The following is a 20,950-nucleotide window of genomic DNA, read 5'->3' as shown; positions in this document are numbered from 1 at the left end:
CAAAGTAAAAAAGTTGATTTAAACAGAATTATGAAGCTCATAGTAAGGTCACAATGAAACTTTAATAAAACTATATAATATGAACATTATATAAATAGCAATAGCACTTAGACCTATGTACCACTTCATAGTGATTTTACAGCCCTCTAAGCAGTTTACCCACTCAGTATATTGTTCCCAACAATCTGCGTCTTCATTTTACCGACCTAGAAAGGATGGAAGGCTGAGTCAACCTTGAGCTAGTGAGATTTGAACTGCCGAACTGCAGCTAAAGTAGCTTGCAGTGCTGCTTTCTAACCACTGTGCTACCTTATTCAGAATTGTTTACATTTTTTTCTTTTCTTTTAACATTAATATAAAAAAATAAAATAATAGAAATAAAAAAACACAACAGAAATACTAAGTGAACAGATCTAAATAGCCTAAAATGAACAGATATCTCTAAGTCTCAAATAAAGTGATTAGCAAATTGTTGTTTTGTTCTCGTTTTGTTCTCTTTCTCAGCCTACATTTGGACAATTCTTTCATTTGTCTAATAATGCATTTTTTATAAGTGATATAATGGGGAAATTGATTCCCCCGGCTGTCCCGTTTTATGCATGGTTTGTTGAGTTGTGTGATTGTTTTTAATAAGGGTTTCTTAATGTGTTTTGTTTTTAAATATTGGATTGGTAAACTGTATTGCTTGTTGGAAGCCGCTCCAAGTCCTTGGAGTGGGGCGGCATACAAATCTAATAAATAAATAAATAAATAAATAAATAAATATTAATGGATCAATACATGCTTTTTAAAAAATGAGATGAGATCTTTTGTAAATAAAAGCTTTCAGTTAATCTTGATTTTTGTGTAAGAACTTCATTATATGTTCTTGTTAATATTTCCCATTTAATTAAGAATGTATTTACTGTACAATTAAAATATAACAACTATATATTAGAAAAAAATATTCTAGACATATAGCGACTTATTTAAAAAATGGTCATGTAAATATAATTTTAATTCTAACTGTATTTGCATTAGTTAATTCTGCAGAATGGAGTGTACATGATTTACAGTAATTAAACATCTGCAGCTACTTGTTCAGCGGCAATGCAATCAGTTTCATACTTTTTCTTCAAACCTTTCAAGTATATTCGCAAGCTGTCTGGATCCAGCTGAGAGTTGCGAGCAGTCTGAATCAATCTATTTGCTAAGTGATACATGGCCTTCTCCTTTAATATTTCAGGATCTGTTCTTTGCTGCTGCTGTTTATTTAAAAGAACACACATATATTAAAATCTGAATGTTTAGGATGCTCCCAATGTCAGTTATCCAAGTTGATTAATGTATTCTCATGTTAATCAATTAAATCACTGTAGAAGATGCAAATCTACATTTAGTGCAAACCTATTCTTGCTGCTAAACTTTAGAGTAAGAGTTTTTAGGAACAAGACATGATCTGAAGTGAAATAACTGGAGTGAAAACCCTCTAGTCATTGTTCCAAATTGTTTCTGTTTGTAGCGAAATCTTATACCTGTTTGCTAATAGCACTTGTCAAACCAATAGGACAGTGATGGGGAACCTATGGCATGTGTGCCACAAGGGGCCCGTGGAGCCATATGGGTGGGTATGCGAACTCAGGTCTGGCGCACATATGTGTGCTGGCCAACTAATTTTTGGACCTTCTGGGCCACTGGGAATCAGGAAACAAGCTGTTTCCAGCTTCTACAGGGGATTGGAAAGGCCCGTTTGTTTGCTCTCCCCATGCTTCAGAGCCATTCTAGGAGCCTGAGGAGGGCAAAAAACAGTCTTTCCCACATCCCATCCAAGGTCCTCCGGAGTCTGGAAATAGTCAGTTTCAATTTGGGAAAAGGGCCATTTCTGGCCTCTGGAGGACCTCCGGGGGACATGGGGAAGGCCATTTTCACTTTCCCCAGGCTCCTAGAAAGGCTCCAGAGCAGTGGTTCCCAACCTTTTTTTGGCCATGCCCCGACCAAGCATCTCTAAACTCCTGATGTCCCCCCCTTGAAATATAATTCTTAATATTCAAAAAATGAACTCTACACATGCAGAGGAAGCCTAAAAGGCAATTAACATGGTTTAAACAAGGCTCCAATTGCCCCCATTAAAAATCAAATTGCCCACCTGTGGAGCATGGGCCCCATATTGGGAACCAGGGCTCTAGAGCCTAGGGAAAGTAAAAAATGCCGGAGTGGGAGGGGGGTATGGACCTTTGTGGGGGAGGGGCCACATGGAATTAGGGTACATGCCTGTGACACCCTCCACAGTCCCCTTATTTTGCAATGGTCACTAAACAAATAGTTGTAAAGCCAAGAATAGTGTATTAATGGCAATATTCCAGTCCTGGAGAATGTCGTGAATGTGCTCTACGTAGAAAAAAAGAAGATATGAGTATTATCTTTCAAAACTCTAGTTGAATAGAATTGCCAGCAGGAATGGTAATGGAATTGGAAAATTGGCTGACTTAGGTATCCATTTTTCTATTATTCTTTACAAGAATCCCCAGTTCCTATATTACCGTATTTTTTGGAGTAGAGGATGCCTGGAGACCTCACCTACAAAAAGATATTGATAAAATTGAATAGATGGACTACAAAAAATGATGGAAGGTCTTAAGAATAAAACTTATCAAGAAAGACTTCATGAACTCAATCTGTATAGTCTGGAGGACAGAAGGGAAAAGGGGGACATGACCACAAGATTTCAAAATGTTAAAGCAGGAGTAGGCAAAGTTGGCTCCTCTATGACATGTGGATTTCAACTCCCAGAATTCCTGAGCTCAGGAATTCTGGGAGTTGAAGTCCATAAGTCATAGAAGAGCCAACTTTGCCTACCCTTGTGTTGAAGGGTTAAATAAGATTCAGGAGGAAAGTGTTTTTAATAGGAAAGTGAACACAAGAACAAGGGGGCACAATCTGAGGTTAGTTGGGGGAAAGATCAGAAGCAACGTGAGAAAATATTATTTTACTGAAAGAGTAGTAGATGCTTGGAACAAACTTCCAGTAGACGTGGTTGGTAAATCCACAGTAACTGAATTTAAACATACCTGGGATAACATATATCCATCCTAAGATAAAATATAGCAAATAGTATAAGGGCAGACTAGATGGACCATGAACTCTTTTTCTGCTATCAATTTTCTATGTTTCTACCCCCCCCCCCAAAGTGGATAGAAATGTCTGTGCAACTTGTACAGCAAATACTGTGACCGAGGGGAGGGGGGTTGGTGCAGCGCTGATCAGCTGTTCTAGAACAGGCTGTTGTATTGGCGGCGAATGGACGGCAGTGAACAGGCAGCAACAAATGGGCGGTGGCAAATACGATGAATGGGTCAGGCTGTGGTGTTGGCAAACAGGCAGTGGTAAATGGGCCATGATGGTAGTGACATACGGGCCAAATGAATTTTAGGAGGCAGAGGCAGATTTTTTTTTCTCGTTTTCCTCCCCCAAAGCTAGGTGTGTCTTATAGTTTGGAGGGTCTTATTGTCCGAAAAATATGGTACACGGGGAAACTTTCATGGGGCAACCATTTGTAGACAATAACTATGGGAGGGGGAAGAGAAAGTCAGCTTGCTTTCTCTCCTGCAAATATAGAAGCTGCAAAAGTGCATCCTCCCATTTTTGTTATACAATATTGTTTGGTCTATGAGTATATCATGATGTCCACCTTTTTTACTTAGCTGTTTTCAGTGAAAAATAAATACATTCTGTCAAAACAAGTAAGAGTGATTACTTGAGTGTTTATAAGTTTTGTTTTCAAAGTATATATTTCAATATTTTTTTAAAGAGTGATTACTTGATACAAGTACCGAAATTTTGCCATAGCATGGCATTCTCACGGAAAAATTTAAAAGTTTCTTTAAAGTCATTAAGTGGGTTTCATGTGATCGGTTAATAATGAAGCTTGAAATATCTGAAAGGGATAGTTTGTCAACAAAAAGAAAAAAACTAGCATGTTATCAAAATAACGTTTCTGCTAGAAAATTATGCTACAAAATTTGGACATTATGCAATGTAGTCTTCTGCCTGGTAACATCCTAAGTAAACACATAAATTTGGATTTGAAGCTCTATGCTGCCATATTTGTGATGTTTATGTAATTTAAGATTTATGTCATTTTCATGAGATACAAAAACAGTATTTAATCCAGCATAAATGGCAGAACTGATTGTAGGATAACCATTTGAGCCTTAATCCTGACCAGAAAAGGTAATGATGAAAGATTAATCTATGATTAGAGAATATTTAGATTTATCTCCTTGTTAATGGATGTTGCCAGCTTGGGCATATAGCTAAATGGAAGATTGTAAGACTATGATTGACAACATTTTTATAAATGATCTAAAAGAGGGGCTTATCTGAAATTCAGATAAAATAAAGGTAGGAAGTATGGTAATAGTATTCAAAATGATCTTGGGATCCCAGAAAATAGATCTAAAATTAACAAATTAAAAATAAAACAAAATAAAATAGAAATTAAATTCAAGATTTGAATAGTTTGTTACAAAACAAAATGTGAGAGTTTTGATAAATTAGAAGCAGTACTTGAGAAAAGGCAGCAGTTCTAAAAATGATAACACATTAAAAAAACACATAATATTCAAATCATAGTCAGTGATATCTCTTGTGCTCTCTTCTCCATCAATCAGCTGCTGTGATGTACTCTGTTACAAGACAGACATTGACAATCTGGGAAACATCAAAAGAATGGGCCGAGTTGTAAAGGAGGTTAGAAAACAAGTTCTAAGAGAAATGATTTTAAGTGCTTGGTAGCTTTAGCCTGAATAGTTAAGGAAAATATGAATGCAGTCTTAGAAATATAGGACTGAAGCTACAAGAAAGCAGTTTTCAGTTAAACATTGAAAAAACCTTTCTAATAATAGGAATCTTTAGCTTTGAAAAGCACTGTCTATGAAGTGTTGGGCCATCTGTCAGAGATGCTGTCATGCCATGCTAAAATACCAATGCAATACTGAATTGAATTGGATGAGGACCAAATATCCCTCCAACTCTCTGCCTTTATTGTATTGAAACATAATGTGATTTGTTGAGTAGAGTGAATCCAGCCTTTGATCTGCAAATTGTATTAAGCTTAGTGCATTGAGGAAAGATGATTAAACAAATCAAAAGTTTAGTACAGGTTAGGATTTAAATTTATGGCTTTAAAGCTTTGTGTCTAAATATATATGAAACCATTTTTCTTTTATTGGAAGATTTACTGATATGTCTGTGGTTTCGTGGTTTTATTCATATTGTATATTGCTTCACATGTCACTACAAAAAATGGAGATAGCACATTTCGATTTTTTAAAAACAAAATTCAATAAAAAGCATGTTAATAATAGCATATAATTTTTTTAAAAATCTTGTGTTATATGTTCTGAAGTTATATGCTAATAATACATACCATAATTTGCTTATCAATAAGGGTTACTAGCTTCTTGGCATCCAATATTATTGATAATGGAAGAGAAGAAACCTCTGCAGCTTTCAAGCCTAAAAAAAGAAAATGAAGCCACTTTTTTAAACTATGAAAGATAAGGCTGTTTAATAAAAATGTCTGATTTGCCAAACACTGGATCAAATGCAATTCAAACTCTTTCCTTCCCATTATTAATCTTAATGAAGGGTCAGTGTTAACTTGGCACATTTTCTTTTTAAACAAGATTTAAAGTTAGGCTTGCAGATCAGAATTAAAAACACTTTTTTAACTAAAATGAGAGTTCAAATAGATGGGATACTAAACCGGGAAGACAAGAATACTAAACAATGTCATACTTTTGTGGGTCTATTTTTTAATCATGTTTATGATTAAAATAATCATAATGTCAACAATAGTCCTCTATATTTTAAAAAACAAATCTACATATTCTTTTTCTCCTTTCTCCATTCTAAATACTGTAATCTGCCAAGAACTGATTTCATTTAATTATTTATCAAATTTATATAGCTGTCCATATCACAATTCTGATACTGTATTATATTCTTAATCCTACAGAGTCAAGTGTATCAAATATTATAGCAATTTCCAGATTAGCAGCCTTTCCACAACTTTAACTGTGGGCTATGTTATGGATTTGAGAAACACCTGTTTTACTGAGACCAAGAGACAAGAAAATGAACAGAGCGTGCACAGCATAATTATTACAGCCTGTATTTCATGCATTTCATTTCTTTCCTAATCTAAATGCTAACAGATTTAACTCCTGTATGTTTACATGTCAACATAAAACAGAATAATGGAACTAGATCCTGGCCCATGAAAACTTATGGAACCTTAATATAAATTCATCTATTCCTAACAATTTTTCAAATGCTACAATGAGGAAAATATTGGTTAATGACAAGAAATAAAATAGCTTGCAAAATCGAGAGGTCAATAAAAGCCGCTAGACTCAGTAAGGAACACATCATAAAATATTAATAGTCTTGTTTTTTAAAATAAAAGCATACTGTTCCAAACATAGCTAACATTGCATTGCAAAGTCTTATGCTAGATGATCCCTTCTGCACATGCAAATCATATACTGAAACCTCCTTGTGTGTGTTGTCATAAGCCTTAATGAATCAGGACTATTACCATAATTTTTTTCCTCTGTGCATCCTTTAGAAAGAATGTAAGTATAAGCAATTTTCTCCCTAATTTCACAACTGCTTCTTACATGCTGCACTTCAAAGTAATTGTTTTCCACATTGGGATATAAATTATCAATCTGACATAATTCCAAGAAATGAGTAGCAAAGAGTGTGAATGCCTGCAAAATAAAACAACTGAATTGAATCATTGAAACAGGGGAAATAGCAGGAGGTACAGGAAAAATGATTTAAAAATTAATATTACTTTTAAATTTAGAAGATATTCACAGACCGCATAACATATGCCAATGCCTTCCTCAGGACTGGTACCTCTGCCAAGCTCATCAATTATGATAAGTGATCTGTCATTAGCATTTTGTATGATGTATGTTACCTAATGAAAGAGACATCAAATTTCATTATTAATATTCCATGTGTGGATAAATCCTCCTAATAAGTATTTTCATTTCCTGTTCAAAACCCCAGACAGGAAATTTAGTTTAGTAACAGTCAACCAACTGCCACCTAAAAACAAATCATTAATCAGCACAAACCACTCAATTCAAAAGTTCTCTGCATTCACAAGAGTTCCAATTTTCACAAAAGTAAATGCCATGCATAACTTTATGCTATTTGCCAATCTTTTACAATACTGGAGTAATTGAAAAGGAATGCTTGTACAACAATCATCTTTGATTAATCCTTTGCATGTAGTGGTGGGTTTAGCAAGGTCTGTGCTTGATCTAAATTTCTAAATGCATGACACATCCTCAAAAAGAGACATAATCAATATAGAAATCATGATAATCATATATTCCACTCACTTTTACACAAGAAGCAACTTCCAGCAAGTTAGATCACAGTTCAAACAATAAGACTGAAGTGAAAATTTATGATTCAATGCTGTATGTATTAAACCTGTTTGAAGTGTAGTTTGAATGCAAATAAGGTTTAACTGAACCATTAAAATCTGCTTGAGAAAGGCCATCTTAAAAGCCACAAGACTTTATGTAAAGCAAGTAACTAAAGGTAAAAGGAAGAAGAAACCGCTATGGTTTAGCAATGATGTAAGGGCTATAGTCAATGAAAAAAAGGCTGCCTATAGGAGGTATAAAGAGTCTGGAAGTTTAGCTGATAGAGAGGTGTATAAAATGAGACAGAAGGAGGCGAAACAGATAATATATGCTGCTAAAGCCTCAAAAGAGGAAGAAATAGCAAAATCTGTAAAGAAGGGGGATAAAACCTTCTTCAGATATATTACTGATAGGAAGAAGAAAAACTGCAGCATCACAAAGCTTAGTACCGGGAATAATACATGCATTGATGGGAATAAGGAGATCGCTGACCATTTCAATAGCTACTTCTGTTCAGTTTTCTCAAAAGACACCTTACAAAATAATACTATAGAGGGATATAGCATTGCTTCCAGCTGTACGGATTCAGCTCCAGTGATCTTAGAAGCCGATGTCTTAGAAGAACTTGAAAGATTAAAGATAAATAAGGCAATGGGTCCAGATGGCATCCATCCCAGAGTTCTTAAAGAACTCAGATCTGTCATTGCTACCCCCCTGACTGATTTGTTTAACCAATCCCTGTTAACAGGAGATGTTCCTGAGGATTGGAGAATGGCCAGTGTTGTGCCTATTCACAAGAAGGGCAGTAGAGAAGAAGCTGGTAACTACAGGCCAGTTAGCTTGACATCAGTTGTAGTTAAAATGATGGAGACTCTACTCAAAAAGAGGATAAATCAGCATCTAAAAAACAATAACTTATTGGACCCAAATCAGCATGGCTTTACTGAAGGCAAATCGTGTCAGACTAATCTAATTGAGTTCTTTGACTATGTCACAAAGGTGTTGGATCAAGGTGGTGCCGTGGATATTGCCTATCTGGACTTCAGCAAAGCCTTTGATACGGTTCCACATAAAGAGCTGATAGATAAATTAGTGAAGATTGGACTTAATCCCTGGATAGTTCAGTGGATTTCAAGCTGGCTGAAGCATAGACATCAGAGAGTTATTGTTAATGGCGAGTATTCTGAGGTTACAAGCGGTGTGCCACAAGGGTCTGTTCTGGGTCCTATTCTTTTTAATATGTTTGTGAGTGACATAGGGGAAGGTTTGGTAGGGAAGGTTTGCCTATTTGCCGATGACTCTAAAGTGTGCAATAGGGTTGATATTCCTGAAGGGGTCTGTAATATGGTAAATGATTTAGCGTTACTAGATAAATGGTCAAAGCAATGGAAACTGCAGTTTAATGTTTCCAAATGTAAAATAATGCACTTGGGGAAAAGGAATCCTAAATCTGAGTATTGCATTGGCAGTTCTGTGTTAGCAAAAACTTCAGAAGAGAAGGATTTAGGGGTAGTGATTTCTGACAGTCTCAAAATGGGTGAGCAGTGTGGTCGGGCGGTAGGAAAGGCAAGTAGGATGCTTGGCTGCATAGCTAGAGGTATAACAAGCAGGAAGAGGGAGATTGTGATCCCCTTATATAGAGCGCTGGTGAGACCACATTTGGAGTACTGTGTTCAGTTCTGGAGACCTCACCTACAAAAAGATATTGACAAAATTGAACGGGTCCAAAGACGGGCTACAAGAATGGTGGAAGGTCTGAAGTATAAAACGTATCAGGAAAGACTTAATGAACTCAATCTGTATAGTCTGGAAGACAGAAGGAAAAGGGGGGACATGATCGAAACATTTAAATATGTTAAAGGGTTAAATAGGGTTCAGGAGGGAAGTGTTTTTAACAGGAAAGTGAACACAAGAACAAGGGGACACAATCTGAAGTTAGTTGGGGGAAAGATCAAAGGCAACATGAGAAAGTATTATTTTACTGAAAGAGTAGTAGATCCTTGGAACAAACTTCCAGCAGACGTGGTTGGTAAATCCACAGTAACCGAATTTAAACATGCCTGGGATAAACATATATCCATTGTAAGATAAAATACAGGAAATAGTAAAAGGGCAGACTAGATGGACCATGGGGTCTTTTTCTGCCGTCAGTCTTCTATGTTTCTAAGTTTCTATGAGAAGAAAGTAACTACAGTACTTTGCAGGCTTGTCCAGCAAATGACCTCTTCCAGTGATTATGGTGGATAATGAGCTTAATGAATTACATGATACAATATTCAATCTAATAAAGTGCATATAATCAATCCAAATACTTCAGCTCATTAGAAGGGACCCTGAATGCTTGGGTGGACTAGAAGAATGATACGTTCAAGAGAAAAGGGGAGTTGGTTTTACCTAATACGCCTCTTCTCAACAGGTGAATCCAGCATTCAGGATGGATTGTCCTCATCTGTTCAGAATAGGGAGCGAGTCTGTCTCTTTTTTTGCCATGATCTGCCCTGCTAAGACCCAGCTTTGATGAATCCAAAGACTAGAGTCAATGTGGCAAACTCATAAAATGATTAGTAACAGTAAGCTCCCATCCGCACCACAAGATCTGAACAATCCAGTTGTAGGGTTAAGGTGAAGCACATGGTAGAAAAGATCCAAGGCAGACTGTTCAAGGGTGGCACTGAATGCTGGCTCCACCTGATGAGAAGAGGAGCATCAGGTAAGTCCAACGCCCCTTCTTCCATCCTGGGTGGAGCCAGCATTCAAGATGGGAGATACCAAAGCCCTGAGTCCCATTGGGTGGAAATGGTCTGACATAGTCTAGGAGACCTAGTCTAGCGTTGACATTCCTGGAGGTGTCTGTAATACAGCAAATAATTTAGCTTTACTAGATAAGTGGTCAAAGCAATGGAAACTGTTCTATTTTGATTGTTATTGTGATTGCTGTTTCTCTCATTATTGTATCTTTTCCATAAGACACGGAAATCCTTCCTGGACTATACCTTAACGTATGGATTTGTACCCCTACAAAATTTGGAGGTTTTGTGTCTATTTAAAGTTTATTCCTAAAAGAATAAAATGAAATATGTATAATTATGTATGTATATGTATAAAATTAATTATTATTATTATTATTACTACTATCATCATCAGCATCATCTGAAAAAAAATATTTTCAAGTAAGCTAAGGGTTCAGACAAAGGACTCTATCTATATCATAATGGCACAAGTACACAAAGCAATAGAAAAGTGTAATTCATTACGCCAATTTAGTTACCGGTATTTATTTCATTTATGTGTCACCCATCCTGTCCAGAGATGACTCTGGATGGCTAACAAACTACTACATTAAAATAAGAAAGAAAAAATAATAGTACAGTAGTTAATAATGTTAGAAGACTGCATTGTTTTGGATTGCAGGATCCAATCTGGGTTGGGGTCATTGGGATGAGAGGTTTTGTCTTCCAAGTTTTCGGATTCGTGCTGGAGCCCAACCTCAGAGAACTTCTCCCTAGAAGTGTGTGTGCTGTGACCAGTGAAGAACTGCCATCTTCGGTGCTACCAGTGTGCCCTCTGAGGCCATTGCGGGTGCATCTCGCACACGCACGCGCCTGTCGGCGTTAGATTTGGCTTCTGTGCATGTGCAACAAGCAAAATCTCGCATGCGTAGAAGAAAAAAATCAGCGAAAATCACATGAGCATCTTCATACGAGATTTTGCTTGCTGTGCATGCGCAGAAGCCAAATTACGTGCATACGTGCATGTGCATTGGGGACACGCAGCTATGTGCGCAACCCGAAAATCGCTACCGGAATGTAGCACCTTACCATTCCGGTAGCAGGCCATCAGTGGCTGTGATCAACCCAGGTTGGATCCTGCAACGTTATTCTGAGACACATATATTTACCTTCAATCATTGTTTTGTATCATATGAAGCATACAGTCATCACATTTGCCACATTTATATGTGACATCATGACATGCATAGTATCATTTTGTTCTAACTGCATCTAACTTCTATCCTATGAATCAATTAAATATGAATCAAGACCATTTAGTAACTAACAATCTCTGACTTAATTAAATGAATACCTCTTTCATTTCTTTCATGAATGTGGATGAATTTGTCTCTATATCATCATCCATACCTATTCTGGTAAATATTTGTTCAGCAATCCTAAAAGAAGAATATTCTGCTGGGACAAAAGAACCTGCCGATTAAAGAAAGGAACAAAACAAATGCCAGATGTTCATAGGTTTAGTGCATTCGAACTCACATTAGCTTATATATTCAGAGAAGCTATTATTTACCCATTTGTGCCATAATCTGAGAAAGGGCTATCTGTTTTAGGTAGGTTGATTTTCCACTCATATTTGGTCCTGTAATTATTATAAAATTACTTCCTTCTGTGATATAGGTATCATTGGGGACAGGTTTCTCAAAATGTACTTTTTCAAGAACTGGATGCCATCCTTGCTTTATTGCTAAAGTATCTGTAAACTCAGGACGTACTAGAAGGAAGAAATATAATATATTTTAATACTCATTTTATTGACAAGCATTTTCATTTCATTTCATTTCATTTATTGGATTTATATGCCGCCCCTCTCCGAAAACTCGGGGCGGCTAACAACAGTCATAAACAATATACAGTAACACAACCTGGTTTATGAACCCTCCAGAAATGTATATGTTATGTAATGTAAACAATGTGTAGGCTTGCACTGTTCTGAAATTTTTAATATGACCATTTGCAGAAGAACATGTAAAATTTTAGGAATAATGCAATCCTACATATTGGTAAATAAGTGCCTTTTTTCATTAAAACATATTCTCACAAAACTACACAGCCCTCCAGCCAGTGGTGTGCCAAGGAGGACCATGTGTATGAGGTCCACCTTGGATGCAGGCAATAAAGGGAATTCTTTTTTAAACATAAAGAGGCTAACAGTGGGTGTAGAGTTGTTACTGCCTTCATGCCAATCTGCTGTTTGGCAGTGGGTGGCTACACAGCAGTGATGAAAGGAGAAAAAGTGCTTTCAAGTCACAATCGGCAACTGTCCCCTGTAGTTTTCCTGGCAGCATTTTTCAGAAATGACTTGCCAATTTCTTTTCTGTATGACTGAGAGAAGGAACTGGGCCAAGATCACCCAGTAGGCTGTGTAACTAAAGTAGGATTAGAATTTATAGTCTCCCAATTTCCAGTCTGGCACTTTGGTTACTACACCAAACTGACTCTCAGCAATAAAGAAAGGAGCTGTTTAGAAATGATACAGTTCAAGATATCAAATATGTTAGGTGTTCCATTGCATGCAGCCTAAATTAAACAAAAGTGAAACTTGTGTATCTTAACATATATGCCAAGGGTGTTCAAACTTGGCAACTTTAACACTTAAAGCTGGCTGGAGAATTTTGGGAGTTGAAGTCCACAAATCTTAAAGTTGCCAAGGTTGAAGACCTCTGAGTATGCAATTTCTTCCAATTTAAATCTAATTCAATAAGTCTAACTTATATAATTTTCCAGTTGCATATTTATTTTAGAAATCAGAAGCTAGGGCAAGAATGCAATATAATCAAAGAAAGAAACTGGAAATTGCTGTTTAGAAAATATATGGCAAATGATTTAGCTTTACTAGATAAGTGGTCAAAGCAATGGAAACTGCAGTTTAATGTTTCCAAATGTAAAATAATGCACTTGGGGAAAAGGAATCCACAATCTGAGTATTGTATTGGTAGTTCTGTGTTAGCAAAAACTTCAGAAGAGAAGGATTTAGGACTTGTGATTTCTGACAGTCTCAAAATGGATGAACAGTGTAGTCAGGTGATAGGGAAAGCAAGTGGAATGCTTGGCTTTATAACCAGAGCAGGAAGAGGGAGATTGTGATCCCACTGTATAGAGCACTAATGAGACCACATTTGGAATACTGTGTTCAGTTCTGGAGACCTCACCTACAAAAAGATATTGGTGATGATGATGATGATGATAATAATAATAATAATAATAATAACAACAATAATAATAATAACAAAACAACAACAACAAAACAACAAGAACAAGAACAAGAACAGGAACAACAACAAGAACAACAACAACAACAACAAAAACAACAACAACAACAATAACAATAATAATAATAATAATAATAATAATAATAATAATAATAATAATAATAATAATAATGATTTATTAGATTTGTATGCTGCCCCTCTCCGAAGACTTGGAGCTCAATTGAACCCATCCAATTGATAAAATTGGATGTGTCCAAAGACGGGCTACAAAAATGGTGGAAGGTCTTAAGCATAAACATATCAGGAAAGATTTAATGAACTCAATCTGTATAGTCGGAAAGATGGAAGGGAAAGGGGGGATATGGTCAAAGCATTTAAATAGGTTAAAGGGTTAAATAAGGTTCAGGAGGGAAGTGTTTTTAATAGGAAAGTAAACACAAGAACAAGGGGGCACTATCTGAGGTTAGTTGGGGGAAAGTTCAGAAGCAACGTCAGAAAATATTATTTTACTGAAAGAGTAGTAGATGCTTGGAACAAACTTCCAGCAGACATGGTTAGTAAATCCACAGTAACTGAATTTAAACATGCTTATCCATCCTAAGGTAAAATACAGGAAATAGTATAAGGGCAGACTAGATGGACCATGAGGTCTTTTTCTGCCGTCAATCTTCTATGTTTCTATATTTCTTTTGAGATACAACATTACAAGAGACCTCCAATGGCAGAATTGTAGAATTGCTAGAGAGAACTATGTGCACAACCTTTATCAACATTTATTAATAAGATCCTGCCAAGAAGGTTTTCAAATATTATGTGTTCTACTTTTAACTTTGTTATAATAGAACAATAGTATTTTACTCAAATATTCATATGTGTGTCAAAGAATCAGAAGTATGGGCTGTCATAATAGGACAGCACTGTAAATTACATCTTAGGAATTTGTATGCAATCATTCAATGAGGCAGTTAGATTATGCTCAAAACTATTGTTTATTTTTTTTTTACATTACTTAAGTATTTCTTTGCATTATATTAGGTGTTCCTACAAGTAGTCCTTGCTTAGTAACCACAATTAAGACCACCAAACCTGATTGTTAAGCAAAGTGATCACAAGTGCAACAACTGTGCTGATGCTCTTCAGGGTTTTTTTCTTTATAGACTTGTGATGGTCATAAATGTGAGGCTTGAAAAACCTTTGTAACTTGATCACCTTTGTAACTGTGAACTGTCAATAAGCAAGGCAGTTGCTAAGAACTACTGTAGTGAATTACTTTGTAGATATGGTTAAAAAATAACTTTTCAGTGGGAGTTGTTTTAAGAAACAAAGTAACTTACCATAGTCAGAGAGTGTGCAAGCATGGGCAAATGACTGCAACATATCTAGCATAGAGACAGTGTCAGAGAGTTTGTACAAGCAATGGATATGCTCATAGATTTCACTCAATAGTTTACACACTATCCTGTAAATAAGGATAAACATTATTTTACAATTTAAAATAATTTACCATGGCATCAGTATATTCTAAGAAATTTTCATTAACATAGCTGAAAAAAATTACATATTTAAAGAAAAATGTTAATAGAATTTATGTGGTGCAAAATAACTACCTTATTATATCATACATTATCAGAATTGAATAACAGTTAAGGATAGAAATATTTTACAAATATTAGAAATAAACTGGTACCAGTATAAAGGGGTTTGGTTATCTTATGAAACTACGTACTATCAGAGATTTTCAGATTCAAAAATCTGAAGCGCAAAATGCATTTTTAGGGTTGATGGGTTAATGTGCCAAGCAGTGGTGGGATTCAAATAAAGTAACAACCAGTTCTCTGCCCTAATGACCGATTGGGTGGGCGTGGCCATGTTGGGCAAGGCCAGGGGTATGTGACAAACAGGACTCAGCCTCCTGGACCCCCTAGGAGCAAAAATGGGCTGTGGAGGGCTCATTTTCTACCTCCCCAGGCTCCAGAGGCTCTCTAGTTCCTACGATTCTTTAGAACAGTGATGGCAAGCCATTGCCCTAGCTCAGCTACAATGTACATGTGTGTGCCGACCAGCTGACTTTTGCTCGCACAGAGGTTCTGGGTGGGTGTTTTGGGCTTACAGAGAGCCTCTGGGAGGATGGGGCAGGATGTTTTTATCCTCCCCCGACTCTAGGGAAGCCTTTGGAGCATGGGCTAGTGAAACACGAGTCTACTGGGCCCACCAGAAGTTGGGAAACAGGCCATTTCCGGCCTCCAGAGGGCCTTCAAGGGTTGGGGGAAGCTGTTTTTGCCCTTCCCAGGCATTGAATTGTGGGTGTGGGCACTCACACTCTTTCGGCACCTGAGGAAAAAAAGGTTCACCATCACTGCTTTAGAACAATTAGTAAACCAGTAATGACATCATGGAGCCGACACAACCTTGAGCAAACCGGCAGCAAAAAGATCCACAACATACCTCTGAAGCACATGCAGTTATGAAGGGTATTAAAAAACAGTGCAATTTTTATTTTTATGAAACTCTGATACAGTCACTCTATAAAATTTATTAGCACTTGATGTAGAACATAATGAGGAATGTTTTTATGTTTCTTCATATAATGCACAATTAATTTATAGAAATCAATTGCTGCAAAGTAAATTGATAAGCAATCATTTCAATGTTTTTATAACACAAATTCAACGACAAACAGCATGTTTAATAACTCTTAGGCCTGATTATATGCTACAGAATATTAATCATTCAAGGGCTAAAATTGAGGCTGCTGTCTTTAAACTTTGCTGGCAGTATCTCTGGAGGCATCAAAATAATAAACCTACATGCAGCCTTCTTTCGGAGATATTTTGCTCAATATCCTTGATAAGTCAGTTTGTGACTAGAATTGAGATGCTCCTTTTCTGGCTCCACAGTGAAAGAGTTGGTTTTAGCATTTTTTTTTCTTTCCTTCGTGACCAGAATAGAATGCAACTCAGGAGAATTAGTCTGCTGATTGATTTACTTCATCAAGCTCTAATCACCTTTTTACAAAATAGAGGACAGAAAAATAAAAAGGCTTCTCTTTTATACCTTCAGTTGTCTAGTTCTTTAACTACCTATATTACCAAGTGTGCCATTGTTGTTCTTGTTGTTAGTTACAAAGTGGTGTCTGACCCATTGTGAGCCCATGGACTCCAGGTCTTCCTCCAGGTCATTCTGTCCTCTATAATCCCCCGGAGTCCATTTAAGCTCATGCCGGCTGCTTTTGCCCTCAATTGTTCCTAGCATTAAGCTCTTCTCCAGTGATTCCTTCCTGCCATTTTGCTTTCTTGCATTTTATTTTCTTTGGGATGGTTTTAGTTGCTACCTTTTGTACCACGTTGCAAAACCTCCATCCATAATTCTTCAAGCACCCTGTCTATCAGATCTAATTCCTTAAATCTATTTGTCATCGCTACTGTATATTCAGCAGGGATATGATTTACTTCATACCTGAGTGGCTTAGTGCTTTTCCCTACTTTCTTCAATTTAAGTCTAAATTTTGCAACAAGGAGTTCATGATTTTAGCCACAGTCAGCTCCTGGTCTTGTATTTACTGATTGTATAGAGCTTCTTCATCTTTGGCGGCAGAGCACACAATCAATCTGATTTCTATGTTGACTGTCTGAGGATGTCCATGTATAGAATCATCTCTTGTTAGAAAAGAGTCTTTGCTATGACTATTGTATTCTCTTGTCAAAATTCTATCAACCTGTGCCCTGCTTCATTTTGTACTCCAAGGCCAAATTTACCTGTTATTCCGGTTACCTTTTGGCTTCCTACTTTAGCATTCCAATCCCTCATGATGATAAGGACATTATTTTTTGGTGTTAACACTAGATGGTGTTGTAGGACTTCCTAGAACTGATTAACTTCAGCCTCTTCACCGCCAGTGGTTGGGGCATAGACTTGGACTACTGTGATGTTGGATGGTTTTTCTTGGATTCGAACTGAAAGCATTCTGTTATTTGGGAGATTGTATCCCAGTACTGCTTTCCTATTATTTTATTGACTATGAAGGCAACTCCATTTTTTCTGAGGTATTCTTGACCACAGTAGTATATCTAAGTGTACCATATATTCTCTAATTACATCATTAGGTATGCTCATTAGCTGCTCATGTCATCAGGCAAGTAAGCTTACCAAGTACAGTGGTACCTCCACCTAAGAACACCTCTACTTAAGAACCTTTCTAGATAAGAACTGGGTGTTCAAGATTTTTTTTGCCTCTTCTTAAGAACCATTTTCTATTTAAAAACCCGAGCCCGGAAAAAATTCCCAGGAAATTTGAGAGTGGCACGAAGGCCCGACTAGTTTCCTGCCATTCCCCCTGGGTTTCTCTCTCTGGCACAGTGTATGGGAGGCAGCCTCACGCCATGTATATGAGAGGCGTGTGCTCCTCCTCGCTGCCTCAGAATCCCTCTTTTTTTTTAAGCCTTAAAGTTTTGGATTTTTTTGATTCCCCTCACCTCACCTTCTTCCTTCGGTAGCAACTGTCCTCCTCCTCTTCTTCCTCCTCCATCGCCCACCCAAATTCTGAGCTTTTATTTCTTTCCTAATGGTTTTGCAGGCATTATTTGCTTTTACATTAATTCCTATGGGAAAAATTCTTCTACTTACAAACTTTTCTACTTAAGAACCTGGTCATAGAACGAATTAGGTTCTTAAGTAGAGGTACCACTGTACACATATTTATTCTTTGGAAATGGATCAGCTGTTTTTAGCTAATGCCAGAGATGAGTTGAAAAGTTCATAGTGAATGAAATGTTCAGTTGCACATGCACTCTTCATTGAATACACTAAGAATTGATCTAATTATCAAAGTAAACATTTTGTTCTAAAAGGGGAACTAAACTTACAAAACCTCTATTTTTATTGCTTCTATTTTATGTTTAAATTACCTTTGGAGTGTTTGTGTGTGTATAAACACATGCACATATACAGTGATCCCTCTATTATCGCGAGGGTTCCGTTCCAAGACCCCTCGCGATAATCGATTTTTCGCGATGTAGGGTTGCGGAAGTAAAAACACCATCTGCGCATGCGCGCCCTTTTTTATATGGCCGCGCATGCGTAGATGGTGGAGTTTGCGTTCCCCGCCGCGGCTCCTCGCTGCTGCTGCGCTACCGATTCGGCTCCTCGCTGCTGCTGCGCTACCGAGCAGATCAGCTGCTGGGCGGCCGAAGGAACCTTCCCTGGGTCTTCCCCCTCTTGCTGGCGGGCGGGCGAGCGGCGGGCATCAGCGAGGAGCTGGGGTTTCCCCTTTGCGTGGGCGGCCAGGAAGACCCAGGTTGGGGGTTTGGGGGGGTGCTGGGAAGCCCCCCAGGCCGGCTGCGACCTTTTAAAACAGCCGCGCCGCTTCCCAGCTGACTCCCGAAGCCAAACCCGGAAGTGGGGTTTTTTTAATTAATTTTTTAAAAAAATCGCGATATAGCGTTTCGCGAAGATCGAGATCGCAAAACTCGAGGGATCACTGTACATTCACAGACAAAGATATAATAAATGATATATACAATATAAGTCACTTGTGCATCTCTTATACAGTTTGCCACAAGACCAGTGACAGTTGTAGAGATGACACAAGGTGGCTCTAAAGAGACCTCTTGCCTTCAAAATTCTAAGTTTTCAGTGTATTCCATTTCTTTGGTAGAGGCTGCTAATAAAAGAGTGCCAGAGTCCCTCTTTGAGGGAAATGGCCAGTCCTGAAATGCAAAACAAAAATAAATAAAAAATATTTTTTTCTGGGAAAGCCAAATAAACACAATCGTATTTGTTTATGTAACACCCATTTTGGTGTCTGATTATTGGCAGACATCTAAATTATGTACACCGTACAACAAGCATCAAGTAGTAGAGACTAAATCACGAAGACAGGAAAGAGTCCTAAAACTTCTAAAAGTCCAGTTTGGATCCAGAATTGAGGCACAGTCCTTGTCTTTAAATCCACAGACTTTATAGTCTACGGTTCTTCATGACAACAATTTTAAAAGTCTCATTATTAAATAATCCTTTAACACAGTGATTCTACTTACAATAATGAATGTAATCGTTACTCACAAGTAAGTCATGTGATAGATTTCTCTCAAGGATTCCTGGCATCTTTCATTCATTTTCATTAAATCGGGTGAAGTAAAACTATATACATTTTTCATTTTAGTAATCTGTGAGAAATTTTTGAACTGGACATTAATATATATTAATAATATATTAAATATGTTGAATAATCGAAGTGTATAAAATCATGCATGGGATAGAAAAGGGGGATAGAGAAAAATGATTTTCTCTATCACAGAATACTAGGAAGAGGGGATACTCCCTAAAGCTCATAGGTAAGAAAGTGAGGATAAATAAAGGGAAATATTCCTTCACCCAGAGGTTCATTGGTTTATGGAATTTACTTCCAGAAGAGGTCTTGACAGCTGTCAGCCTTGATAGCTTCAAGGCAGGATTAGACAGATTCATGGATGCCAAGTGTATTGGTGGTTATTAAAACGGATGTCCAAGTGCCGTCTCTATGCTGGTTGAGGCAGGCAGGATTCCCTTGAGTACCATTTGTTGGGGGTCAAGAGAAAGGGAGGGTTTTGCTTTCTCTTTCTGCTCAAGATCCCTATGTACAATTGGTGGGTCACTGTGTGACACAGAATGCTGATTCAGCATGGCTCTTCTTATGCTCTTATGTTCTTATAATTATACCGTACTCCTAATTTCTGAAGATAAACCAAAAATTATCTCTAAAGTGTGTGCTAAAATACAATACAATACAATATAATTCTTTATAATAGAATATAATTCTTTATAATAGAATATAATTCTTTATAATAGAATATAATTCTTTATAATAGAATATAATTCTTTATAATAGAATATAATTCTTTATAATAGAATATAATTCTTTAATGAAGAAATATGATTGGACACACAAGGAATTTGTTTCCAGTGCATAAGCTCTCAGTGCACATGCAAGCAGCAATTGATAAATTATGATCATGATCATAAAATAAAAATATGCTGGCTCTGTTAAAAAGTGCTATTGCTAACATGTTGTAAGCTGCCTTGAGTCTAAGGAGAAGGGCGGCATTAAAAAAATAGAATGAATGAATGAATGAATGAATGAATGAATAAAAAAGAAAGAAAGAAATAGAAATATATTAATTATTTTTAAACATTTAGCCAATTATACTAGTAACAGAGCAAGGACACAAAATTATAGCATTAGTAAGTTATGGTGGTAACATTGTTCGTTATTAAAAGATAAATAGTAATAAACGATAAAATATTTTTTTATTCCAGTCCTGATATACAAAGGCAGCAACATTCATTCAGTATCTTCCATTAAACTGTGTTATAACATCACACAAATACTGAAAACAGACTGCAAAGATAATTCAGTCTATACAAATTACTAGGGTTATGGAAATAATAAAATAAAAATACCATTTGTTACATTATATACTTCCTTATTTATATAAAAATCAGCAGTATTCTTTAGTGAAAAAATACATTAGTTAAATTGAGT

At 36.8% G+C, this 20,950-nt stretch overlaps 1 protein-coding gene across 1 annotated transcript in view; it reads right to left on the bottom strand.

The window, feature by feature from the left end:
• Window positions 1-1,058: 1,058 nt before the first annotated feature.
• Window positions 1,059-20,950, bottom strand: part of MSH4 (mutS homolog 4) — a 73,737-nt gene continuing 53,845 nt past the window's right edge. Inside the window, exons 13-20 of the mRNA XM_070748989.1 lie at window positions 19,492-19,595; window positions 14,766-14,890; window positions 11,733-11,933; window positions 11,514-11,632; window positions 6,842-6,970; window positions 6,581-6,755; window positions 5,408-5,496; window positions 1,059-1,244 (exon numbers count right to left, since the gene is read on the bottom strand). Of these exons, the coding sequence (XP_070605090.1) occupies window positions 1,059-1,244; window positions 5,408-5,496; window positions 6,581-6,755; window positions 6,842-6,970; window positions 11,514-11,632; window positions 11,733-11,933; window positions 14,766-14,890; window positions 19,492-19,595 (1,128 nt within the window). The remainder of the gene's footprint in view (window positions 1,245-5,407; window positions 5,497-6,580; window positions 6,756-6,841; window positions 6,971-11,513; window positions 11,633-11,732; window positions 11,934-14,765; window positions 14,891-19,491; window positions 19,596-20,950) is intronic.

This window comes from Erythrolamprus reginae, chromosome 3 (genome assembly GCF_031021105.1).
Source record: "Erythrolamprus reginae isolate rEryReg1 chromosome 3, rEryReg1.hap1, whole genome shotgun sequence".
Lineage (NCBI taxonomy): Eukaryota > Metazoa > Chordata > Lepidosauria > Squamata > Dipsadidae > Erythrolamprus > Erythrolamprus reginae.
The sequence above is the reverse complement of the archived record's forward strand: the minus strand, read 5'-3'. Positions and strand labels throughout refer to the sequence as shown.